A 26,810-nucleotide genomic window follows, 5' to 3' on the forward strand; every position below is an offset into this window, starting at 1 on the left:
CTAATTCTTTTAATACTGATGTAACAATATCTACTTACATTTCCTTTAATGACATAATGGACATGAAGCATCTTGAAACCTTAGAGAGTTACAAACATTAACTAGAATTAATCCCTTGATGGTTCCATAAACTCCTGCAAATTTTTCCTATTTCTAACAAGTATTTGCTTTTTATTACAGATGTCCTCAAAGTAATGTGTTATACAATCTCCATTTTAATATGATTAATTACCACTGAACAGCAGACTGAAGGGGAAAACTATAACCAATCTTTTCTTTCAATGGCCCAAGAAAAAAGGGGAAAAGCTGCATCGGTAGAAGTGAAGGAAGATACAAACACTACATTGCGTGGTGCGAGATGGGGAAGAGGGGAATCATGGCAACAACTGTAAATATTGCACACATATTCAGAGGGATAAACGTGGTTCATAAGCATCCTGAAAGAGGAAAAGCAGGCCTGTATCATAAGACAGATGCCAGCCCAAAGAACTAGGAACAAAAGGAAATCTGTTGGCAGCTAATCTTGGAAAAAATGCAGCACTCAGCATTGCTTTTAATGATCAATCTGTTGGACAATCTCCACTAAAATCCTACTCCAGTGCCTTACTATGGGGTGCAGGTAGTCCTTAGTTTCCAAAGGCAAAGGAGAAGAAAAAGAAATAAATGGTCCTTACCATGCCAGAAGGCCCTGGTGTAGGGGCATGGAATGCTCATATTATTTGTCCACTATCCTGAGGTCAGAGAGGCTCATCACCACAAAGTGATGGGAGGTTGGGTGTGGGGGGTCACCCATATAGTATTCTGGCCACAGCAGCTAATAAAGACACAGACAGATTGTGATCTGTAACTGTAGAGTCTACACTAGCACTAGTAAAGTCCCAAACCTTTTGAAGAACTGATACAACCTGTTTCATTAATATTTTTACCTTCAAGTCTACTTTATGTGCTCTCATTTATGGCAATGAAGTGAATTCAGTCTCAGTGTCTCTCTTTCTACAGGGTTTTGAGGTTGTCAGGGCTGAAACAATCACCCTCATTTTATAGAGGAAGAGGTAAAGGGACTAGATCACTCAGTTTTATTATACCTAGAATTGGACAAACACTACAACTTACTATCATTATCAGTAAATTATTACTACTGTCTTAGTAATGACAACTTGATGAAGTAACAGAAAGTAGATGACTCAATGCCTAGTTTCTTTACCTTTTGCAGATTAATAGTAAGCTTTTGGGGTCTGGACCTGTGATTTAAGAGGGATAAGGAAATTCCAAAGAGGAAAGTACTTCCACCAATATAGATTGCTAAGCAGTCTGCTAATTTCAGTCTTACAGAGTGGGTTGGGGTAGTGATTTAGAGGTGAATTGATCGTTAAGGGTCACACTACCAGGACAGAACGGAAGCAGGACTTACATCCAGGCTGTCCTGACTCTTTGGTCACCTGACTATCCAAGTTTTCCTAATTCTAAGGTTATGCTGCTTCTCAATAGTGAGTCTTGAAGACTCTTTATTACTATTAATATGGGAAAAAAAGGGGGAAAGCCAGAAGTATGGTTTCTTCATATGCTGGGCAACCAAACCATACTTACTCAACTTAGTAAAGCATTATCACTGATCCCTCCTCAATAAACAAGAGAAGTTTGTATTAAAGCACATTTGGTTTTTGTCCTTGAGGTTCTGTAACAGAATTATAGCACTTCTAAGCTCAGCCCAGACCCAGAGAGCCAGCTCTGCCACAACTTCTAGTAATGCCCCCACTTCCCCCAGTCCCACTTTCCCTGTCTGTTACCACCTCAGCTGTCACCTCAGCTGTCATCTTCCTAGTCTGACTACTAAGGAATCTGTGCCTACAGACAGACATTCATTTTCTTTCCTTTCCCTGTTTTTTTTTATATTATTCCTCCTGTTATGATTCTAACTTACTGGATGGGCTGCCCATGTGGAGATCAAAATAGATCCTAGTGACCTGCTAACCAAAGTGTTTTCGTGTTACCTGCTCAAGCTTTAGGTGGTCCTGGTTTCCCTTGACTTATTCAAGTTTTGTGTTTGTTTTTCTAAATCCACTGAGACATGTCTAAAATTAGGGGGCCCAAGACATGGGGAGACAGGGTGAGATGTACCTAACATGTTAGTTTCAAAGTCTTAGAGTCAGGAAGACCTGATTTAAATCCTACCACTGACACTTATTAACTGTGTGATGCTAGTCCAGGTGCTAAAACCTCTCTGGGCTCAATTCCCACATCCTAAAATGAAGGGATTTCACTTGAAGGGCTTTGAGGGCTTTCAATTTCTAAAAACTTATGACATAACAAAGTTGTGAAGAAAGTGCTTTGAAGTTGTACACTACCAAAAAGAGAGCTATTTTTTAGGCTAAATCCCTCACTTCACAAATGAATGAGTACATACCTGACCTGTGAATACTAGAGGCCAATGAGTCACCAAGATATCAATTGTTGTGTTCTTGCACCATCAATAATAATATTGGATAAAAGGGACCATCATAGGCTTCCTTATCTAAACTAACAGGCATCTTCTTAAGGAAAAAAAACGGCTGTTGCTTGTGGTATACCGAGGGTTGGTGAGGGACAGGCTCAAGTGTTAAATACTCAATTATCTAGATTCTGTAATATTCCTGTCCTTTGAACATTCTAAGAATGAATGAGAATCACGGCTGAATAAAATTTAATGGAAAGGGAACACACAAGTTTTTATGTAGAATTTCAAAAATTAGATGCTCCTAGTGCAAGATGATATATCTAGCCCAAAAGATTCTAGTTAAAAAATATAGGTGTTCACACTGGGACTGAGAAGAAGATCTTGAAGAGAAAAAGTGTCTAATAGTTTTAATGAGTAGAGTCAAATGTGTGGGCCATGAGATTATTAATAATGAGACAGAGCTCTGGGTGGGGGAAGAGCCTATGTAAGACTGATTGAAGTTAGGAGAAGCTGTAAGCTGCATAAATGTGGACTGTTAGCATAAGAAGAGCTTACAGTTAGCTTTGGAATTTCTGCAAAAAGATACTCATCCAAATGATATGCAGTGTTGAAGGAGAGTAAGTATGGTTGCAGAGAAGGACAAAAGTGCTAGTTTTGAAAGATAACACATATAATTTTCTTGAACTATGTGTAAAAGGAAGATTACAGGATTTCAAGAGGTAGAAGAAACCTTGGAAATCCCTTGTCCAACACTTTCATTATACAAATTTTAAACTGAGGCCCAAAAAGTGACTTGCCCAAGGTCACACACAGCTGGTATAAGGCAGGGCCAGGATCTTGTACTTGAGTTATAGAGTTAAAGGAAGCAATATTAAAGGAACCAGATCTGCCCTGAGTTTCACTGACGAACAAACCAGTACTTCATGCTTATATAGATGCTTGGTTACCTGGGGTGTGCTTTTACAACCTAGGAGGGGATATAAGAACTCTGTCTTAAGCTACAAAGCACAAGCATCAGAAAGACTAGTGGCTATCAACACCTTCCCCTTAAGAGTATTTTCTACCACTAAGGTTAATTTTCATGTTTGTTTTCCATTACTTCCTTTCTAGCAAAAAGGAGGAAGAAGTAAGAATTCAAGAATTCTCACTCCCCCACTTGGGCAATTCATTTACCTTTCACCAAGGTCATTTTGCTAGAAGAGAAAAAGGATCCCTGAGCATAGTGAGCACACAGTGAGGTGGCTCATTATATCTTCATTAGAGGAAAGGTAAGTCAAAAGCGGTACCATTTTTTTTAGCTCCAGCTCCCCAAAGATGTATACCTAGGTCCCATTTGTTTCTTCACCTTCACTTTCCTGATGGAAATGAAGGAAAACAAAGCATAAGTTATCTAGGAAGATGAGTATGGTGGCCACATATGGTTTAGCATTAAATCCTCCTTATATTTCCACCTGCCCTACTTAAGATGGAAGCTCCCCAAGCAAAAAGTTTGAGTCCTGCTCGGTGACAGATAGATGTCGGAGTACCTGTGACAGGTGCATTTTCTTACTAACCTCATAGGCAGCCCCAAGATCTTGGAACTTCTCTTGTGCTCGTGGGTCATCAGGGTTCCGGTCAGGATGAAGCTGGAGAGCCAGTTTCCGATAGGCCTTCTTAATATCTTTTACAGATGCACTGCGAGGTACTCCTAGAATCTTATAGAAATCTCGCCTGGGGAGAAGAAATCACTTGGTTATAAGAGTTTTAGACAGTTTTGTGGAAAATACTCCCTTAGCTTTTTCTTCCTCAGAAAAATCAAAGAACATACCAGAAGTGTGACTCTAAGATTTAATTTTTAACAAACCAGAACTTGTACATGCAAATAAATGTTGTCCCCTTCAAAGTAGTCACCTTCAGAGGCTATACGTTTGGAGAGGCAGTCGTGGGGAGTGGGAAGGACACTGGGAATGGGGTCAGAATGGGGTCAGAAGCCCTGGGTCTGAGTCCCAGCTCTGCCACTTACTAGCTGTATATCATTTTACCTTTCTGAGCCTCAGCTTCCTCATCTGTAAAATGGAGATAAAAGTTGTACTGTCTACCTTCGATGGTTGTTGTGAGACCAAACACTTATCATGAGTGCTATTTTCCACTAGTTCTACTGATCCCCTGAATTCTAATTTTGCTCAAATGCTATTTAGAAATTCTCTTTGGGAACCACCTTCATAGGGAGCTACACGAGAAAATCAATTATTATATAGCCATGCTTCATTTTTTAAAATTCCAAACCAGTATTATCCAGGATGATCACCCATCTTATTTACCACATTTGGCCCAGAACAAATTTTGGCTGTTTTTAAAAATCAAATCATTCCTCCAGGGGTGACAATTTACCCCAACTGAGGGTGTTCCAAAGAATGTGCAGCAGGCTCTGAAACAGATTCCTACAGAGGTCCCAAACCATTTTGAGCACTGGAATCCACATGGAGCTTCCCAAGGTGACTTGTCTACTCTGAAGGGAACAACATTCATTTGAATTTATGATTTCTGATGTTTTTGTTTAAGGGGGGAAAACCCAACACAACAGCTTCACTACCACACCTCTCGAGTAGTACAACAGAAAGGAACATGACTGATTGCTGGCATGCCCAGTCTACAACAAGGCAATTCAGTAAAGGTTCTAGACTCAAAGGAAAGAGGCAGACCCTTGGGTTCAATAGCTCTGACACTGATTAGCTGTGTGACCTTGGGCAAGTCATCTACTCCAGAGGCCTCACTGCAAGCAGCCCACAAAACTTCTCAGTGCTGGCCAGAACCAGAATAAGATGTAATTGGAAAATACTTGAGAAAATAAATAAAAATACAATACAGCATACTATGAGGCCTATAGGCAACCTGGACCATCTAACCTTCATCAATAAAATGAGACTAATACAGTTCCTGCCTCATGAGAAAAGGGTTATGTAAGCCTTACAAAAACGCACACTCTGACTTACTCCTAGTAGACCAAAGGCAGCTCACAAGAACTGGTAAAAATTCACCAAAGTTCAATAAACCTTCAGGAAAGATTAGTTCCTAAAGCACAGTGACCTCACTGCTGGGAAGATACTTTGGAATCAAATTCATGAAAAAAAGATTCTTCCTCCTAGAATTATTTCCTCTCCTGGTACAAGTTATCATGAATAAATTATAAGTAACAGCCCTCCTCATCTTCCAAGGGAAAGTCACATCATTCTTGACAACTGTAGGTATTGGTACCAGAACGGTAGAGATGAAGGTGTAATGGTGGTAAAAGTGCTGTACTCCAGGACGTAGGCCAGTGTTGTACAGAACCCTTGGGACTTAGGAGTTCTGTCAAAGGATCTCTTTCCCATTAGACTCTAGGTAAAAGAAGTAAATCAATCTCAGGTTGTAAAATATGCACAAAGGTGTTTAAACTACTGAGTGACCTATTTGATAATTTGTAAAAGTATTTTAAAGTTTTCAACTATAGGAATGATACAAATCAAAAGTATTGTTATAACTAACAAATTTTAATCCTGTTTTAGAACTAGGTTTGATCAGAGCAAGCTAATAAAAATGGTCTGGGATAAAACAAGTGATCTTTCTAGAAGCGTAAAATATTTTCACAAAATCTGTTTTGGCAGTAACACTTCAAAAATCTCAATTAGGAGGCAGCAGGTACATGATATAATATTAACCTGCCACATTAAGTATGACTGGCATATCGTACAAGAAACACACAGTTTCTACACAGACTTCCACAATTCAATGACACTTAAAAACCTTGAGACACATTAATGCTTTATTTCTAAGTAGTGGTGAGATTATATTTACTTATAAGGAAGACTTAGTGGTGCTCAGGCACCATCTCCAACCAGACGCCTTTCCTAGTGTTCTTCAGTTTTTCATATTCTCTTCTTTCTCAAATTATTCAGTTTGGCTTCTCTCTACATTTATTTTTAACCCCTCAGAATGTAAAATCCTTGGGAACAGAGTTTTGGGTTTGTTTTTTTTAATTCCCACTGCCTAGCAGAGTACTTTTCACATAGTAGATACACTTCTTCTGTGCTGGTTGAGTTGAAAAAATAGAACACTTTGGAGGAAATCATCTCATGGTACTAAAGAAATGACTACCTATGACCTCCCATAGAATCCTAAAGCGGTAAGCACCTTACTAGATCATATTGTCTGGTCCCCTGCCTTCATTCAGACACCTTATTATCCTCATTCTACAGATAAAGGGAGGGTAACATCTAAAAGGTCACACAGCTAATAAATGATGGAACAAGGACTAGAACTCAGGTCTTCTGCCTCCAACTGTGCTCTCTGCACTACTTCACACTGGCACTCAGAGGTGGCCTAGACAGGGACACAAGGAACTCAAGATGCTGATGATGTCCAATAAACTCCATTGGGTTTGGGAAGGACAATGGTTCCCAAAGGTTCTCCCTTCCTTTGTCTCAGTGTAGTTTGTGTCTCCGTTACACACCACTCAGCTTGACAGTCACTCCTCAGCTTTTTAAAAAGACATTCCCTCCAGAGGGGAAACATGACATCAACTCCCTTCTCCCACACTAGTCAGTCTGTCCATAGGCCAGTCCCCCAGTAAAGGGGAGCACAGACCTGTGACTCGCCCATCAATTTCTCAGCTCAGCTCCTTTTCACCTCCTCAGTCTTCCACTGGTCATGCTCCCTCCTACCCCAGAACCACAGAAGAGGAGTTGGAAGGACTCTAACCTTAACCTGAATAAGACCCTGCTCTCTTGCAACATTAACTTATAAATCTGGTTACTGAGCTTTTTCTTGAAGACCTTACTGCCTGCAGTCCATAACGTCTGGAGGCCTCCGTCTCACTTTCGGATAGCTTTAGTCATTAGCAGTTTTTATTCTTGTTTTTTCCCTTTTCCTCAGGGCTCAAGTAGCCACTTTGCCACTTCTGCCTGCTGGCTCCTAATTCAGTCCTTCGGGGCCAAGCAAAACACGCTTCTGTTCCCACCTGACAGGTAATGACCACGGCTCCTACAAGTCTATCTCCAGACATTTCTAGTAATGCACCTGCCACGGACCCCTCCTCATAAGAGCCCTGCCCCACCCCAGACAGTCCTACCCCCCTCAGCTCTCTCTTAGCATGGTCCCCCTATTATGCACCCCAGACAGTCCTACCCCCCCCCACCTCTCTTAGCACAGTCCCCCCACTCTACCTCCCCCAGGCAGTCCTACCCCCCTCACCTCTCTTAGCACAGTCACCCCACTCTACCTCCCACAGGCAGTCCTACTCCCCTCACCTCTCTAAACATGGCCCTCCCCAGGCAGTCCTACCCCCCCCACCTCTCTTAGCACGGTCCCCCCACTCCACCTCCCCCAGGCAGTCCTACCCCCCCCACCTCTCTTAGCACAGTCCCCCCACTCTACCTCCCCCAGGCAGTCCTACCCCCCCCACCTCTCTTAGCACAGTCCCCCCACTCTACCTCCCCCAGGCAGTCCTACCCCTCTCACCTCTCTTAGCACAGTCCCCCCACTCTACCTCCCCCAGGCAGTCCTACCCCCCTCACCTCCCTCAGCACGGCACCCCCCAGGCAGTCCTACTCCCCTCACCTCTCTAAACATGGCCCCCCCAGGCAGTCCTACCCCCCTCACCTCTCTAAACATGGTCCCCCCCAGGCAGTCCTACCCCCCTCACCTCTCTCAGCACGGCCCCCCTACTCTGCCCCCCAGGACGCCCCCACTTTCCTCACCTTCCAGTCCCGTCTCCCTCATCCACTCAACCTGCTCAATCCTGCCTCAGGCCAACCTCAGTACCGGATGTGACCCCCCAGGACGGGCTCCCTCACCTCTCCCCCAGCGCCCCCCAGGTCCCTCCTTCCATTCCTCTCTAGCCAGGACGGGGAGCCCAGCCCCCTCCCTTCCTGCTGGCACCGGCAGCCCTGCCCCCCAGTCCTGGACGCTGCCCCCTCATCCCCTCCCCCACCACAGAGAACCCTGACCTCTCAGTCCTCAGCTGCCCCCAGCAAAGCTCCGAGCCCCTCCACCCCTGCCCCCTCAGTCTCTCCCTCACACGGCCCCCAACTCCTTCCCCATCACAGCCCTGCCCCCCCTCAGTCCTCAGACCCCCTCGTCCCCTCCCCCATCACCCCCAATCACCGGCAGCGCTTCCCTCCCTCAGCCCCTCAACCCCCCCGATCCTTCCTGCCCCGCCTCCTCATGCCCTCCGCGCCGAGGCTGTCTCTCCTCACCCCGCCATCACGGCTCCGAGCATGTAGAGCAGCAGGAGGCACAAGCCGCCCAGCCTATGCGGGGCCATGGTCAGTCTCCTCAGCGACAGCCCGCACCTTCTTCCCCTATCCCGGGAGTCCCCGCTCCCCGCGGGAGGCGGGGCCGATGCACCGCCAGGCCAATCAGTGACCAGGGCATCAGCGCGTGCCGGCGCAACGACCAATCACCGACGGACACTTCAACGCCTAGCTCGCGTTCCCGGGAGGGACGGACCCGGAGAGCGGCATCCTAGGGTCGACCAATCACAGGCGGCAGCGTCACCGGCGTCGCAGCGCCCCCTCCTTTTTCCCATAGAGATACGCGGCTCTCGGATTGGAGCAAAACGACGGACTGCTGGCCAATTGCGGGCAGTAGCGCTTTTCGTGAGCCCCGCCTCCTGTCTCGCTTTGCCAATCCCTAAAAGCGATGGCTCGTCTTACCTAATCCCGAACCAATCATCGGGAGTTTTACGGCAGTCCTAGACTGGGACACAGGAAGGTTAGGTTTTTTCAAAGTCAGGGCTGGACTGCAACTGAATCTTTACTGAGCCCTCACCACTGATACAGACTTCCGAGGGGGGCATTGTCAACGTGAGAGCCGAGAAGCACCACGTGATCTCGCGGCAGACCGGGCCGAATTCGTCTCGCAGGAGCCTTCCGAGGCCGCTCCAGATCTGCCGGCGGACTGGAGTGTCTCCTGCTGTGCCTGCGCGCCTGCGCCGTGGCTCCCCTCAGCCTCCGCAGAGGAAGCTTCTGCGCAGGCGCTGGGGATGTCGGGGCAGTCCCTCTCGTCCCGCCCCCTGCTCTGCCTCGGGCGGTTCCTGCAGGTAACGTCCAGGGCCGGTGGTCTGGGAGGGTGGGGGTCATTACGCCTTCGGAGGGCAGTCCCAGGTTGACCCATGATACCCCCCCTTTTAAGAGAGGCGGGCTCCAGAGCTCCCCATTTGAGGGGGATCTCAGGTTCTCCCTCAGTTGTGGGGGGTCATCCCATGCCGTCCAATTTTAGGGGGCCCCCCGGCCTCCCCTTTTGAGGGGGATCCAAGTTTCTCCCCATTGGAGAGGGAGGGTCTCAGATTATCCCCATTTGAGGAGGGGGTCCTATGGTCTCATTTGCTGGGGCATCACAGCTTCTCCTGTAAAGTGGGGGGTCATGCAGCCCCCCAATTGGGGTGGTAGTGCCGTCTTCCTGGAGGTGATCCCACGGCCTCCTTTGGGGGGGAGGGGGCTCGGTGGGCTTCCCTCTGGAGGTGACAAGTTGGGGGATGGTCATGTGGCCTTCTCGAGCGGGGAGCAGGGAGGGTCCGGTTGGGGAGCGCCCCCCCTAACATGGGACCCAAGTCTGTCTCCCTGACCCCCCCAAGTTGTGCCCCTGGACTTGCCTCGGGTGGGAATCCCAGGGGTCCAGAGGATCCCAGAGGCCCTGGGGAGATGGGGGAGGGATTGGAAGCTGTCTCCAATTGTACAGCTTGCCCCTTCAGCCTTAAAAGGCACGATCCTGCCCCTCCCAGGATAATTTCAAAACCAAACCAAAGGAGAAAGTTTGGAGTCGAACTTCTCATTCAGGGGGGCATATGCGGGAAGCCAGGGGACACCAAGCAGGAAACTTGTATTGACCCTGAAATCTGTTTCTGCTCTCATCAATTGATCCAAATTGTGCCCTCAGGAATGAAACACAACCAGTTTCATCCCTTTTCCTCATGACAACCTTTCGAGTATATACAGACAATTGTCATGTTCCCTCTGTGTCTTTTCTTCTCCAGAATAAACATGTCTGGTTCCCTCGTTCCATTCTCAGGTGACAGACGGTTTCCTTTAGCCTCTTTGTTGTTCAGGTGGTTTGTTTTCCAAAGATTCCAGAGGGGAAAGATTTCAGCACAATGGCCTGGTTGATGTGTGCTTAAGAAGTAGAATTCATTCCAACTGTGTGAGCTTCACCTTGTGAAGCTTTTCTATTGTAGTGGTCAGTGCTGCCATCCAGCCTGCACCGCCCTGCTGCATGCCTCACTTGGTGTCTCTGGTCCTTGGGTCACTGAAGATGGTCATCTCTTGTGTCTTTCAAAGACTCTTGAAGGACTTTTTGTATCCCCAACCCTTAGCACGGTGCCCAGCACGTAGGAGATGTTTGATATGTGCTTATTGACCGACTGTTTGGATGGGAGACACCATGTAGGAGAGAGCCTTGTTCAAAGTGGCATTTTCTTCTGCCAAATCACAGGCTTTTTAAAAGCCAACAAACACCTTAGATGCAGTCATTTGTGTAGTGGTAAAGATGTGGTCCAATGGAAAAAAACACTGGTTGTCAGAGGCTGCCTGTTTGCTGCTAATCCCCTCGATCCTGAGGATGCCAATGATGCCTTTGGGGCTGATTCTCAGGGAAGTTGTAAAGTTGGTACCTGGGTGGGTGGGCAGCAGCCACCAATGTTCTCTTGCTCACCTGTGTTTGGTATTGATAGGGGCTGAGATTTTGTTTCCCACCATTGATATTTCCCCTCCTTGAAGGGAAATCCCTCATCACCCTCCTAATGGTGCTTGCTTTGGTGTGTGCCTCCTTCTTGCACTCTTACCTGAATCTAGCCTTCTTCTACAACCCTAAAAGCCCAGCCAGGGTCACTGTCAGAGTCCAGGCACACTGACTCCACTGTTGCAGACGGAGAGAAAATTTGATTGTGAAAACTTTGGCAGCTTTTCCGTTTGTCTTCTGGGCTTTGTCACCTTTAATGCCCTGGAGGTAACTGCCTCCTCTGCTCCTGGCAAACTCTCTTCAGGCTGGCTTTAGTCCCCATAATCTTTCATTCTTCTTTGTGAGATCATCTTACAAGAGTATGATCATAGAAGACTCTGAGGTCTATAGCACACAAACTGCTTTTAAACCATTTCCATGATCTGATGACTTCCTCCAGCCCAACAGGACTTTATAATACCTCTGTGACCTTAGGCAAATCCCTTACTTATAAGATGAAGGGAGTAGACTCCCCGACTGAGTTTCCTTCTAGTTTTAATTCTTTTATCTTATAAAATCATTGCATTAATTTCAGCCAAACACACTGGGTTTCTTGTGGGCTGGGCACCTTGTGATAGAGGATGGCTTGACCAAATAGGCACAAACGGCTAGCATGGACCATACAGGTAGGAATTGTTTTGTTAAGTAGTCCCAGCTGCCTGTAATTCAGTATAGCCAAACTGCCGGCCTTTCTGTGCTACTTCATTTAAAAATAGTTCACTATGTTGTCAGCGCCTCAATGATAAATGTATGTATGTTTTTGTTTCCAGTTAATTTACACAGAAACTTTGTTTCCTAGATTTGCAAAGGAGCCTCTTGAGACACAGATGGTGTCTGAGTTAAAATGGAGCAGTCAGCTGTCCACCTGTGGGTGAGAACAGAACCGTTTATAGTGGGCACTTTGCCTCTCCCTCCTCCAGCCAAATTCAGCCTTCATTATCTCAGAAAGATATCCACATATGTTCGAACCCGAGCCAGGGAGGGAGGTTACCCACGCCTCTTCTGGCCCACATGGAGGCACATTGCCTGTGGGAAGCTACAGTTAGCCAAAGACATTGCTTGGCTTTACTTTGAGATCTTCGATAGTCTGGTGCCAAGGACCCCAGAGGAGCGTCTGGAATGGGCTGACCTGATGTCTAGCTGCACGTGTGAGGAGGATATGGAGAAGCAGAGGAGTAAGGTAGGCCTTTGGGCCCAGTATTTTGGGGTTCAAACAGGAGAGAAACTATCTTTTCTACAATTGCAGTGTATAGGTTGGGGAGGCCATCAGAGCAGTTGGCAGTGAGGACCCCAGCGTCTCTGGTTCAGAATTAACCTTAGCCCATCCCACATCATTGTAATCACCTTCTCCAGCAGCAGCAGAGCAGGGATCCCCATGGAGAAGGAAAACAGTTTGGAGTGGGGGGTGCTGGGCAACACACTACACTAATTGTAAGGTGGGAGCACACATAGGAGGGCTTCTAGCACATTCACTCTTGATTCAGACAGACAGTAAGACAGGAACAGAGACATAATAAGAGATTAAATATTACTTTATTCTGGTCTAAGGATTGCTGATAATGGAAGCACCAGCTCCTATAGCTTCCCTACAACTCTTCTCTCAGGGACCGGTGAGAATGGAAGTTCCAGCTCCTAGCATCCCCTGACCCTTGATGGGGGCTGGTCAAGGAAGGACACATGTATTCCCCTTGAAGATTCCCCCTAATCCTTGATGGGCGGGCCATCATGCGCGTACAGCATTCCAGCTTGTGCATTCCCCTCTAAGCACAGCATTGCATTGTCAGATTCTCCGCTTACTGACCAATGCCCCCTTGATTTATAGGGTAACAGACAAAGAAGGCAGTTTGCCAGCAATAACCTCCCGAGTTTTCATTATCTCATTTTTATATCTTATTGCGCAGTCGCAATGGATATTTATAACTTTAAGTACAAATGTTTATGTATTTTATCATTATATAATGCTGTGCAAGTGTGGTGGAGATATTGACAAGCCACGAGCCTGGGAACTAGAGATTATTATGGCCATGATCCTGGGAACTAGTATCTTAAGAAGAACTAACAAAAATCCACCTTCCACATACTTACAGCTTCTTAGCCCAGAAGTTGTAATTATTCTTTCTGTATAGGAGTAGTTTGAAAATCTCGTTAATTTTTCAAATTAAATTCCTTTAAATGCAGAATTCTTGGGAGCAGGGCCAGCTCCAGGCTTTGGTTTTATTGATAGAGGAAATTTTTAGGCAGCTTTTGTCTGTAAGAGCTTCCTGGAGTACTAAGAGGTGGATTTCCCTGTAGGAGCAAATATGTACCAGAAGCTTCAATCCCCAGATCAGGTCAGGTCAGATCTTTCTGACCCTGAGGCAGCTCTGTCCTCTCAGTCTGGAGCATATCACACAGTCATGTGGATAAACTTAAAAACAACAAAAGCCAGAAATGTTTGGTTGTCCTCATGAAGTGACCCAAATTGCCTAAAATGTCAGGTTGAAGCTACCTTTGAGATTCTGTGGGTCAGCTCTTTGGTGATCAATAAAAAAAAATCAGACAGGTAAAATAACTTGTCTGAGGCCACCCAGTCAGGTAGTGACCAAGCTGGGCTTAGATTTCATGTTTCCTAACTTCCACAATTTACTCTGTGGCCCTATTTTTTCAAGGTGCCTTATGTAAAATAAGTGACATTGGAGAGTCAACTAAAGAACTATTGCTACCTTGTGATGAGCTACAAAAAAAAGAACAAGATGCCAACTTCAAATTTTGACTGGGAAACTGAAATGAAGAAAACTCTGGAGGGGAAAATGAGAGTGCCCCCAAGTCAGGCAGCACCCTGCTCTGTAATGCACCCACACATCGTGGACAGTGTATATGGATTTAGATCCTTTCTTTGCTATTCCACATACCATGTGAGGTTAGAGATACTCACATTCTTGAAACCCATTTCCCAAATGCCTCTTGATTTTTCAGGATTACCCCATGTGTGACATGACTGAGTGAGTCTCTTGGCAAGAATGCTCAATTCTTTTCTCTTTAGAATCAACTCTTTTTTTCCTTTGAACTTTCAGTAAGGGACTGTGTTCTCAACAGGTATCTGCCATTGGTCTCTAGGGGGATCAGACACATTTGTGAATGACTTAGTATGAACCTGTCACCATTTCTGGAAAAGCAAAAGGGTTGCTCTGAAAGAGCATACCAGGGAACATGAACTTGTTCCTATACTCCCCAGGGTACCTAATTAATCAAATAATGGTCAGAATATTAAGTACTAAAGCAAATTTGACTCCCCATCTGACTAACAGAGTTGGAATGGATCAAAACATAGGGCATTTTGGCCATCTTATACTAATGCACATGCACTCATCTTTTTCAAATAGTTTGGTTTTTTGTTTTTGTTTCTATTACCAGAATCTTGGCATGCTTAGGAAGGAGGTCTTCTCAGAAAATTCAGACCTCCTTGTGTTTTTTTCAGTTCCATTTAAATTTAATTGTTAGTGGGACTTGTGAATTATGCATAATATAGAACTTGATTTTAAAATGACAATCAGATTTTGTTAGTATGATTTTTGAGTTGATAACTTTTAAAACAAAGAACTTTCAGAAAATGTTACTAAATAGAACATTTTGTTGTCATTTTGAGGAGTGAATCTTAGCTGTGTATATGCATGCTTTTTAGATATTGGTTCAATTTTTGAAAGTGCTACAGCTTTTTAACTAAAATACATATGGCAAATGATTTTCACACTTCAGTTCTTTATCATCTGATGCAAATGAACATAACTTTGTTCTATTTCAATGTAGCCTGGTTGTTGTTTGTGTCGATAGGCATGTTGACAGTTTCTTATTTCCTTCTTGGACAGCTCTCGGTCGACACCTTTCAGTTCCTGCTATTTTTGTACATACAACAGTTAAATAAGGTTTCCTTAAGAACATCTTTGATTGGAGAAGAGTGGCCAAGTCCCAGAAACAGATCTCCTTCCCCTGACTTGACTGGGAAATCCATCTGTCATAATAAGGTACTTATTGTGGTTCCAGTGTCATGATTACCTTGTGAACAGACCATGTGTCGATCAGGCTGACTCCGAGATCCATTAGTCCGAGATTCCTTTTTGAGTTTGCAGTCTGCTGGTGAGAAAGGAGGAGGGTCCCCAGCTTTCCTGCTTTTACTGATAGAGAAGCTGCCCACATTTCCAACATAATATGTGCTTAACTTTCTCATCCTTTAAAAATACACAAGCCCTTTTCATTTGCATATTTGATAAGATTATTGTTGTATTTGCAAAATGCTTTGAACTCCATTCAATACATTTATTATCAACCAGTCAATCAAAAAGTATTTATTAAGCATATACCGTGTGCTGGGCACTGGGATTAACTGTCTTTAGGTGATTGGCCAGGATATTGGCATCCAAAGGCGAATTTAACAATCTCCTGTGAACAGAGAGCGTTTAAAAGAGATGGGTGATTGCTTTTTTGAAAGACGGTTTACCTATGTCTCTAAGAGGATTTTGAAAAGTTTTGAGTGCTATAGGAGAAGCAGTGTCAGTGGTGGCTCTTTTCATGAGAATGTCATTTCCTTGTTTGTCTCTTTTTATGTTAGGAATGTATGTTTTTGCTTTGTCTAATACATGATTGATAGAACAATTTTGTCCTCACCCCTCATTTTTATTCTCTGAATTTTTTTTTTTACATGTGCTCCTTATAAGCAACACATCATGGGGGTTTTGCTTTCTTATACAATGTCACTCTCTTTGTTTTATTGCATGGTCCCCAAGGAGGCAGAACTGAGTTTTGTTGTAAGGCTGTGAGCCAGGTGGGGCAGCCCTGTCAGAGCATGGTGACTGGAGGAGGGAGATGAGCTGAGCCGTTACATGGCGAAGGTTCTTACTGTCAGACCATGGAGACAGATGAAATTGCATCATCTTGTGCATAATTCCTCCTTTGTAAATGTTTGAGAGGTCGTGAGCTTCCTTCATTTCATGGTCACGTGAGAAGCAGCGTGGTAATGGCCATGGAGTCAGGAAGACCTGGATTCAGATCCTGCTTCTGACACATGCTAGCTGTGTGACTCTGGATAAATCACTTCCTTTCTCACTACCATAAAGGACTCTCTCAGAATATAGCTTCCCTATAAAGCTCTGATCTAATTTCATGGATGAAGTTAGTGGTCTAGATGCCCCTGAAAACAATGCAGGTGGAATTGTTAGTGTTTGGCGATGTCCTTAGGAGCTAGACACCCACTGACCACTGAGACACCTGTTGTGCTGTGACTCCCTTTCAAAAGCACTCTCTTGTTCAGGAAGGTCCTCTTTAAGCCACACATGGCATGGTTTCCACCAAAGGGCGGTGAAATAGCTGCTCTTAGATGATTAAGGGATATATTTCCTGAGCTAGCCACATGTCTGTTGTGATTAATTGTTTGCACTTGGAAGTCTGTTTGATCTGAGACTTGAAGGGCCCTTTTGAATGGCTGAGGTAAAGAGAAAACCCATCTTCTGACTCTTTTTTCTCCCCATCTTGCAGAAACTCTTCAGAAAGAATTTATTTGATTCAGTGTTTTGTTGTTGTTGTTGTCGTTGAGTCATTTGGTCATGTCTCACTTTTCCTCACACCATACACCATAACGACCATGGGGTTTTCTTGGCAAAGATACTAAAGTGGAGAGGAAACTGAGGCAAACAGGGTTATGTGACTTGCCCGGGGTCACACAGCTAGTAAGTGTCTGAGGTTGGATTTGAACTCAGGTCTTCCTGACTCCAGGACTGGCACTCTATCCACCTAGTTGCCTCCAGTCCAGGTGTGGGGAACCTGCAGCCTCAATCTTTGACTCCAACTTTGTTCTGTGAAGTTTGAATTTAGGGGGCCACACTTGAGAACCTAGAGGGCCACATGAGGCCTGGAGGCTGCAGGTTTCCCACCCTTGCTCCAGTCCAGTGTTTATGTCTTAGGAAAATTCTTATCTTCACTAAGACTGCTTTCTTTTGATATTTTAGACCTGGAATGATTACAGCCACCAAGCTTTTGTCTATAATCACCTATCCAATCTCCTGGAGCTCCTTCTGGACCCAGAGCAGCTCACTGATGCTTCCCACTCCACTCACAAAAGCCTGGTCTCTCCTGAAGCTGTGCAGGCCCTCAGCTTTCTCATTGAAGGGACTGTTAGCAAAGCCAGGAAGGTCTATCCGCTCCACGAGCTTGCACTGTGGCAGCCCCTGCATTCAGAGAGTGGCTTCTCAAAGACTTCCAAAACCTTCTCCTTCCCGAAGCTGGAAGCCTGGCTCAGGGGCTGTTTGACTGCAAACCCATTTGGCACATCTGCCTGCCTCAAGACTGGGAAGAAGTTGGCTTGGGCCCAGCAAGGTAGGTGTCTAAGTCGTCGTGCCTCTCTAGTGGAATGGCTTGTTTCTGGGGTCTAAGTGGCCCTGTGTCTTCTGTGTTAGATGCGCAAGAGAGACAGAGAACAGGAGCATGTCTCTTTTCCTCATGGGGACTTTTGTCTTTAAGTAACACCAACCTCAGAGAGATGATCTAAGATACTTAAACAAATGTCTGTTATTCTGCTCTTCCTGTTGTTGTTCATTTAATGCCATTTCTATTGCTTTGGGAGACTTATCTGAGACTTATGATGCTGGAATTCAAATGTGATACTTTCTACTATGCCCTTGATGCCAAAATGAATTGGTTAAAAAAATTTTCTTAATTGATCTTTAGGAATTTCATCTTTAAATGATGACCTTGGGAAGACTTTGCTAATTGAATTTTCTCACCCACCTTTATCTCAACTAATTTTTCCCTCTTCTCCCTAGTTTCTTCCTTCTTTTGAAGCAATATTGCTCATCAACTTCAACTGCTTCTTCCTATTTATGAAGTGATCATGTTCAGTCTTCTATCATCCTTCTCTGAGATTTTGCAAATAAGTTTCTGTTCTAAACTGGTGTCATTGGATGCTGTATTTCTTGACCTGGCAAGTAGTTCATGATTTTTGTTAATGGAAGCCATTTTTAGGCTCTTTGGGGCTCCCTGTTAAGGCATTTGATTTATACTGATGAAGCTTTTGTTTAACACTTATAATGGGTGTCTTTATCCTCTCTTTCATCCATTTCCCATTTTTCAGTGTTGGTGACCTGTTTAAATAGGTCAGGCTGCAGTTGCCTTCATTACACCATATTTTCCTTATTTTTATGCTTCTTATTTCACACTAATTTTAGTCTTTTCTCTGACAAATCGGTAGTCTGACTGCACAGAGAGCTGATTTGGGAGTGACTTCTAGTGGAGTAATGAGTCATTTCATATAATCAGTATTGTTTTTTTGGCAGTGTTACTGGTACTTGCCAAATGTAGCACTTTCCAAAGCTCTTTTTAAGGAAAGTATTCATAGTGTCTAGAGAGGAGACTCCTATACAGTGGCCTCTCCCCTGCCTTACTCATAACCAAGATTTTCCAACTCGCTGTTTCTCAATCATTACTTTTATCTACTTTTGTTTGTATTGATGTTACCAAGTGTCACAAGATAGGTTGATTTAATTTCTTTTCACATTCTTTGAAGAATCTCTGCCTTTTCATCTGCTGTATGGGTGTGTATGTAATCAATTAATAAACATTTTTTAAGCACCTGCTGTGTGCTAGGAACTGTGGTAAGCACTGGGGATACAAAAAGAGGCAAAAGACAGTCCCTGACCTCAAGGAGCTCACAATCTACTGAGGGAAAGAACATGCAAACAAATAGAGACAATGAAGCTATTTCCTGGATAAATAGGAGATAATTAAAAGAGGGAAATCACTGGTATTAAGAAGGGTTGAGAAGGCTTCCTGTAGAAGGGACAGTTTTAGTGGGATTTAGGAAGCCAGGGAGGTCAGTAATCAGGAGAAGAAGGAGAGTGTTCCAGACATGGGGAGCAACCACTGAGCTGAGCAACGGACAGTCTTGTAGGTGTACCAGCCAGGAGGGCAGTGGCACTGCATCCAGGAGTACATGCTGGGGAGTCTGTGTAAAAGGAATGGAAAGGCAGCAGAAAACAAGGTGGTGAAGGGCTTTGAATGCCAAGGAAAGGGTTTTCTCTTTGCTCCTGGAGGCCACAGGGAGCCCCTGGAGTTTATTGGAAAATCCTTTTAGTGACCAAATGGAGGATGGGCTGGAGTGAGGAGAGACCCTCAGCAGGTAAGCCCTCATCATCTGGTGCAATAACTGCAGTACAGAGAGATCCATTAGATCTCAGGAAATTATGTTTCTTGTTGCCCCCAGGCAGTTCAGCTCCTTGACTTGCCCCTGCAAATAGAAGCTCTGGGCTATCTTGCCTTTTGACTCCAGCTCCCTCTTGTCTTCTGGTCTTGTTTGTAGCAAGCATGTCAAAGTTGATCCAGTTCATTTCCTGTCATAGTATGTTTGTTTGATGATTATTGAGGCAGGGTCTCATGCTTAAAGGACCAGCAGCTCAGCAAAGTTGGAGGTGAAAGTGAAAAAGGGGAGGGTAGGAGTGGGGGCTTTAGAAACATAGAAAGTGTTCGGAACAGGTCATAGGAAGAATTCAACAGATATTAAAAAGGTCTGCTTGGAAGCAGTGAAAGCCCATTTCAGTTTAAGAGCATGAATTTGTCACGTGTCAGATCCATGTGATTCTGCAGCTTTTTCCAGCAGTGCTTAGCAGCTCCAGAAACAGGGTTTGACCCCAGCTGTCAGAGAGGCCTTGGGGACAGTGAATCTCTATGAAGAGATTGGCTGACCCATTTGGGAAGCGTGAGCGGTTTCTAGTGGGCTCTCGGTCACGTTTTGTGGCCTTGTTTCTCCTCATCATCAGGTATGCACATACCTGAATGTCTCTTGACACCAATGCTCCATTTTAAACCATTTCATTAATTTGTATTTAATGTATGTGTGTGTTTGCAGTTGAAGGAACCACCAAGAGAGCCAAGATTGCTTGCAATACACATGTGGCCCCCAAGATACACCGCATTGTGGTGATGACCCAGGTATACAAGCAGACCTTGGCCAAGAGCTCAGAGACTTTAGTTGGGGCCCATGTGAAGATTCACCGTTGCAATGAGTCTTTTATATACCTGCTGTCCCCCTTACGGTAAGCATGCTCATTGGAGTGCTCTTGCATTTCCTGTGACCCAGAAGCACTCTCTTTGTTTTGTGTCATTTCCCATTCGCCCAGGAGCTCTGCTTTCCTAAAGGATGGAGCCTCTGGTTCAGCAAAGTGTCCCCATTACTCACTGCTTTTCTATTTCTCAGGTCTGTGACTGTGGAGAAGTGCAGGAATAGCACACTGGTCCTGGGGCCTATCCAGACCACTCTCCACCTCCACAGCTGCGACAACGTGAAGGTCATTGCTGTTTGCCATCGTCTGTCTGTCTCTTCCACCACGGGCTGTACCTTTCACATTCTGACACCCACACGCCCTCTTCTCCTCTCTGGCAATCAGATGGTAACATTTGGACCCTTCCATACTCATTACCCAATGCTTGAAGACCACATGGCCAGGACTGGACTTGCCACAGTGCCCAACTACTGGGACAAGCCGATGATTGTGTGCAGGGAAAATAATGATGCCAGGGTCTTCCGACTCTTGTCCCCCAGTGAGTTCTATGTGTTTGTGATTCCATTTGAGATGGAAGGGGACACAACAGAGATTCCAGGGGGTCTCCCACCAGCCTATCGGAAGGCACTGGGCCAGCGAGAGCAGAAGATACAGATCTGGCAGAAGACGGTGAAGGAGGCAGGTTTGACCAAGTGAGTAAGTCGTTCCTAGTACCAGACATACATTTGTTGCATAAAATGTGGCCCAAAACCAACCTCATTGCACTTCATTCACACTAATCTTCCTGTTAAAAGGACACAGGTCTTCCCTCAAAGTCCTAGAGTGCAGACTTCTTTGTTTCCATTTGTTTCAGTATAGTGCATCTCCTGAATGCCATATAGCAGCGCTTCTTAAACTAGGTCACAGCCTCCCGTGGAAGTCACAAGCTAAAAAAGTTTAAGAAGCCGTATTGTATACCAGGTATATCGGGGCAGCTGAAGGCATAAATCCTGCCCTTGAGTAGAAGAGAATGTGGTTGGGGAAACAGCAAAGAACTTTTATAATACAATAGGTTATTTAGTGCAGACAATAACAGCTGATGAAATTCAGCAAAAGAAATTAGCCTGGTCATCAGAGATGCCTTATGGCAGAGACAGGTTTGAATTAGATCATGAGATGTCAGATTTTGCTGCATGACTGAAAAAACTTTTATGAATCACTTCCTACTGTGTGCCAGGCACTACGTGGAGTGCTGGGGATACAGATACAAGCAGACCAGGCAGTGCACATTGCTGTCAAAGATCTTACATTCTAATGCAAAGCATGTGGCCAGAGAGGGTTTTCCAAGTAGGTACAACAGCACCAGCCAAGGTGTGAAGCACAAGAGAGTATAGGGAGGTTGGAACGAGATGAGGAGAACTGAAATAAGGCTGGTAGTGTCAGTTGTCGGAGGGCCCAAGAGTTTGCCCTCAATACCTTCCTAATAACAGGCCTTTTGTCTTTGTATTGATTTCCATGAGTCTGTATTGGTTACCTCGGAATGTTTGGATGACATTGGGTAGCCATTGGCAGCCATGCAATAAGCATCTATGCCTTCTTTTTGCTGAATCCAGCAACCTGAAGTTGTCACCAATCAGACATCCGTTCACAGGTGTTTATTGAAAGCTTACCCCATGCTAGGCATCAGGGATTCCAAGAAAGACTCCGCAAGGCCCCTGCATAGGGACATGGTGGCACAGTCTTCTCACAGCAGAGGTTTGGGGAGGAACTCATTGATGGAAAACAGTCAACATTTATGAAGCACTTACTGCATGCTGGGGATACAAAGAGTCAAAAGGCACGCCTTGCCCTTGAGGAGCTCACAATCTCTTGGGAGAAACAGCAAACAGACAGACATCTCTGAAGTGAGCTCTGTGCAGAATAAACTGAAAATAATTAACAGAGGGAAGGCATTAGAATTTAGAGGGGTTGGGGGAAGCTTCCAGTAAGAGGAAGGATTTTAGTTGGATCTTAAAGGAAGCAAGTGAGGTCTGTATTTGGAGCAGAGGAGAGAGCATCCTAGGCGCAAAAGAGCCAGAGAGAAGGCTTGGAGCCGGGAGATGGATCAAGGATCATGTGTTGGAGAGTTAGGGATAAGCCTGGAAAGGCAGGAGGGAGCTAGCCTATGAAGGGCTTTAAATGCCAAACAGGGTTTTCTATTTGCTTCTAGAGGCCATAGGGAGCCAGGGGAGTTTATTGAGGGAGAGGGGGGAGTGAAAAAGCCCTTTGGTGGTTGAATGAAGGATGGGGAAAAACTTGAGGCAGGCAGATCCTTCCCTCCCCCCTAGCAGCTATCACAGTAGTCCAGGCATGAAGTAATGAGGGCAGTGTCAGAGGAGAGAAGGGGACATATTCAAGAGATTCTGTAGAGGTAAAATTGGGAGACCTTGGCACCATATTAGATGTGGGGGGTGAGAAAAAGTGAGGAATCCAGGATGGCACCTGGGTTGGGAGCTTGAGGTCCTAGGGTAATGATGGTACCCTCTACAGTAATAGGGAAGGAAGGAGAGGGGAGGGTTTAGGGGACAAAATAATCTGTTTTGGCCATGTTGAGTTTGAAGTGCTTCCTGGACATCCGCTTGAGAAGGGAGCTACAGGGATGGAGGGACAAGGCTGCTGAGGCATGATAACAGACCAAGGACAGAAATCTGCTTTGATGCATTTTGTTGCACAAGACTTCTCTGTCTTAATTGGTCCCAGATCTGGAGAGATACTAGAACGTGATCTTCCTGTAGACAAATATCAGAACAGAGCCCTACGAGTGACACCCAGGTCTCTTGGTAAAGAGCGTCCTCTCCGCCCAGTCTATCTCCTTTTGGTAGCAAAGTAATGAGCCTTGTGGACTAGGAAGAAGAAGTGGCTGTGCTATGTTGGAATTTTATGGAAGTCTTGGTTTGGGGTTTTTGGGGGGTGGGGGGCTGGTCTAGTTGTCCCAAGCATGGAGGCTGTTTAATGGGACAGAAAATTAAAAATTGGAAATGGCTCAGCTGACAGAGATAATCATGTGACTTGTGATGATCTGGAGTAAAAAATGTTATGTTATCCGAGGAGTTAATAATTCTCTGATGGCTTTTTTCTTCCCCATCCCTATTTCCTACATCCCCATATTCCACATTTTAGGGATCAAAGGAAGCAATTCCAGGTGCTGGTTGAGAACAAGTTTTACGAATGGTTGATTAACACAGGACAAAGCCAGCAACTCGACAGTCTCGTGCCTCCTGCAGCAGGTTCAAAACAGGCTGCAGGATAAGACATCCTACGAAGCCATGGTAGGATTTTTTTTTTTTAGAATGGGACATTTTAAAACACTTTTTATATTTTGACAAGTAATAACCTGACAAAAAATGCTCAAGTGAAGCTGGCAGAATTAGGGTTGGCCATCACAACAGAATCAGCTTCTTTAAATTTTTGTCTTCAGGCTTCCCTCCATCTTCCCTCACGCTCCCAGCCCTCTTCTCCATCATTGCTCCAGAGAGAGGGCTGGTGCTTCTTGGGAGCACACATGCCTAGTACATTTCCAAACTTAACCCAAAAGAATGGTTGATTCCTGTTCCCTGGCAGCCTGAGTGAAGTTGAAGACCACACTGGTGGGACAGAAATGCACGTGCGCATTTACTGCTAATGCACTATTTTGTCTTATTCTGCTAGATCTCAAGAGGGCAATGTCTGATGGGAGCAGACAAGGGAGCAGCTTCACAGCAACTGAATGAATGAATGAAGCAGCCTGAAGGAGCCTGGCTGGAGAAGGAGTTGCATGTGAGCCCCATTTCTCTGCACACTCCTCAAAAGAGTTGAGAGTTTATGGTGAATTGTAACAGAGAAAACCAATTTTAATGATTCTGGTGTGTTCCTGTCCTTTCTAAGGAACTAGAAAGCCAAGTGGCTGATATTAAAATGTGGATCTGTTCTCTTCCTAGCAGGATACAGGAAGCATGACAGCACATTGAAGAATTGTAGCATCTCCAGGCTAAGTTAAGAAAAGAGCTGTCGAGGTGACCCTTGGCCCTAGAATCCATTGGGTTTTATTGTCTTTTGGGAGACTTTTGCTTGATTTTGTTCCTTACTCTCTTCTTATAGTATAAGCAGAATTGGAAACAAATCGGCCATATAAACAAGGAGTCTTACAAACCAAAGAATGCCTGTTTTTATAATTTCGAAGATGGCAAAGTTGGTGACAACTGCCCCATGTTATTTTTCTACTGTGGTTTTGGGCTGTAGAGCTACAAATGAACAGCCTTTATTTGGAGGCAAAGGGGTTCTGCCCCTTCTAGAGCTAATGAAAGACATTTTTTATTTGTCTGCTGCAGTTTGGCATGCCTTTAAAACTTCTTTGATGGAAATATGCATATCTATATCTATATAGAGAGAGAGATATATACATACATATGTTGTTATTTGTTGATGTATAAAAGTCAGAAGAAATATTTTTATATAGAGGTTGTCCTAATCTAGCCTTTAATCTGTAAAACAATGAAATTTAAAAAAATAATGTTTATTTCTTATTCTCTGTTGAAAGTTGTAATTAATTGTAAAAAGTATTTTTGCTTTCCTGTGGCAATATAAAGCTTCTATCTTTATGCTTGAGATTTCCAAGTAGAGGTATTCTGTCATGTCAAAATAAAGTTTACATTTTGTTAGAGAAGCTTCTTTCCTTTATTTAAGGAAGAGGGGAAATGCTTAAAGTAGTGAGATTTTTAAAAAAATTACTTTTATTTTTAGTTCCAAATTTTCTCCCTTCTTCCACCCCTCCCTCCCCCTTTGAGAAGGCAAGAAATACGTATGCAGTCATACATAACATATTTCCACATTTGCCATGTTGTGAAATTAAAAAGAAAAAAAAGTAAAGAAAAAAATATGCTTCAGTCTTCACTCTGAACCCATCAGTTCTCTCTCTGGAGGTGGGTAGAGCATTTTTTCATCATGAATTCTTTGAAATTGTCTGGGATCATTGTATCAGTCAGAGTAGCTACATCTCTCACCATCGGTTATTCTTACGGTATATCTTCCTGCGTGCAGTGTCCTGATTTTGCTCACATTTTGCATCAGTTCATAGGAGTCTTTACAGATTTTCAGAGAGCATCCTGTTCTTATAGCACAATAGTGTTCCATCACAATCATATACCCCAACTTGTTTAGCCATGCTGCGAATGGTAGGCATCTCCTCGATCTCTAACTCTTTTCCACTCCAAAAAGAGATACTATAAGTATATGGACAAATAGGTCCTTTTCCCTTTCTTTGATCACTTTGGGATATAGAGCTCGTAGTAGTGGTATTTCTGGGTCGCAGGATATGCACAGTTTTATAACCTTTGGGCATAGTTCCAAATTGTTCTCCAGAATAGTTGGATCAGTTCACAACTTCACCACCAATTTTTCTTTGTCATTTTTCTTTTCTGTCATCTTAGCCAGTCTGATGGGTATGTGATCGTACCCCAGACATGCTTTCGTTTGCATTTTTCTAAACAATAATGACATAGAGCATTTTTTCCATATGATTATTGATAACTTTTCTTCTTTTGAAAACTCCCTGTTCATATCCTTTGATCTTTTATCAATTGGAAAGTGGTTTTTTGTTTTTATAACTTTGGGCTACATATTTTGAGAAATAAGACATTTATCAGGGAAACTTGCTATGAATTTTTTTTCCCCAGTTTCCTGCTTTTCTTCTAAATTTGGCATCATTGGTTTTGTTTGTGAAACAACATTTTATCTACTGTAATCCAAATTATCCATTTTACCTCCCACGATCCTCTCTGTCTCTTGTTTGGTCATAAACTCTTCCCTTTGCTTTCCATGCTTTCTTAATTTGCTTATAGTATCACCCTTTATGCTTAAGTCATATGTCTATTCTGAGCTCATCTTGGTATACAATGCGAGGTATTGGTCTATTTCTAGTTTCTGCCAGACTGCTTCCCAGTTGTCCCAGAAGTTCTGCTCAGATGGTGAATTCTTGCCCCCAATTCCTTGGATCTTTGTCAAACACTAGGCTGCTGTGCTCATTAGCTTCTATCCACGGTATACTTAATCTTGGTTGTCGTCCTTTGCTCTCGAAGAGGACCAAAATGACATCACCATGATAAAGTGAAGTTTGAATGTGTATGACTGTGGCTGATCAGACCAATATGAGCTCGAAATGCTCTAGCACAGATTGGGCACAGATAATCCACGTGAACATTTGGGATGGTTACTCCAAATTTGTGCATCCTACGTTTCTTTTGAGCTGTTTCAATTCTGCTTTGCTCATAGAGCACAGCACCCTTCCTGACATGGGCACCCCATGCTGAATGGTCCTGTGCCAGTGTCTCCCATGTTGCACAGTCAAATCCAAAATTCTTGAGAGAGACCTTGAGAGTGTCCTTGTGTCACTTCTGACCACTGTGTGATTGCCTGCCCCATGCAAGTTCTCCATAAAATAGTCCAAATACTTAATCTATTACATTGATCAATCTGTTTTTTTTACCCATTACCAAAATGTCTGGATGATTACTGCTTTGTCATATAATTTGAACTCTAATACTGCTAGACCTCCTTCCTTCACATTTTTTTCTGTCAATTTTCTTGATATTCTTGACCTTTTGTTCCTCCAGATGAATTTTATTATTACT

At 44.2% G+C, this 26,810-nt stretch overlaps 2 protein-coding genes across 2 annotated transcripts in view; one reads left to right on the forward strand and one right to left on the reverse strand.

Moving 5' to 3' along the window:
• DNAJB11 (DnaJ heat shock protein family (Hsp40) member B11) overlaps positions 1 to 9,161 on the reverse strand; it is a 28,610-nt gene extending 19,449 nt beyond the window's left edge. Inside the window, exons 1-2 of the mRNA XM_072640373.1 lie at positions 8,647 to 9,161; positions 3,988 to 4,144 (exon numbers count right to left, since the gene is read on the reverse strand). Of these exons, the coding sequence (XP_072496474.1) occupies positions 3,988 to 4,144; positions 8,647 to 8,714 (225 nt within the window). The 5' untranslated portion in view covers positions 8,715 to 9,161. The remainder of the gene's footprint in view (positions 1 to 3,987; positions 4,145 to 8,646) is intronic.
• A 187-nt stretch (positions 9,162 to 9,348) lies between these two features.
• On the forward strand, positions 9,349 to 24,847 carry TBCCD1 (TBCC domain containing 1). Its single transcript, XM_072640372.1, has 8 exons — positions 9,349 to 9,491; positions 11,964 to 12,344; positions 15,010 to 15,165; positions 17,143 to 17,509; positions 20,034 to 20,220; positions 20,382 to 20,879; positions 23,326 to 23,474; positions 23,854 to 24,847. Exons 2-7 carry the CDS (start codon positions 12,009 to 12,011, stop codon positions 23,453 to 23,455), a joined length of 1,674 nt encoding a protein of 557 aa, XP_072496473.1. The 5' UTR covers positions 9,349 to 9,491; positions 11,964 to 12,008; the 3' UTR covers positions 23,456 to 23,474; positions 23,854 to 24,847.
• Positions 24,848 to 26,810: the final 1,963 nt, after the last annotated feature.

This window comes from Notamacropus eugenii, chromosome 2, assembly GCF_028372415.1.
Source record: "Notamacropus eugenii isolate mMacEug1 chromosome 2, mMacEug1.pri_v2, whole genome shotgun sequence".
In the NCBI taxonomy this organism is placed as follows: domain Eukaryota; kingdom Metazoa; phylum Chordata; class Mammalia; order Diprotodontia; family Macropodidae; genus Notamacropus; species Notamacropus eugenii.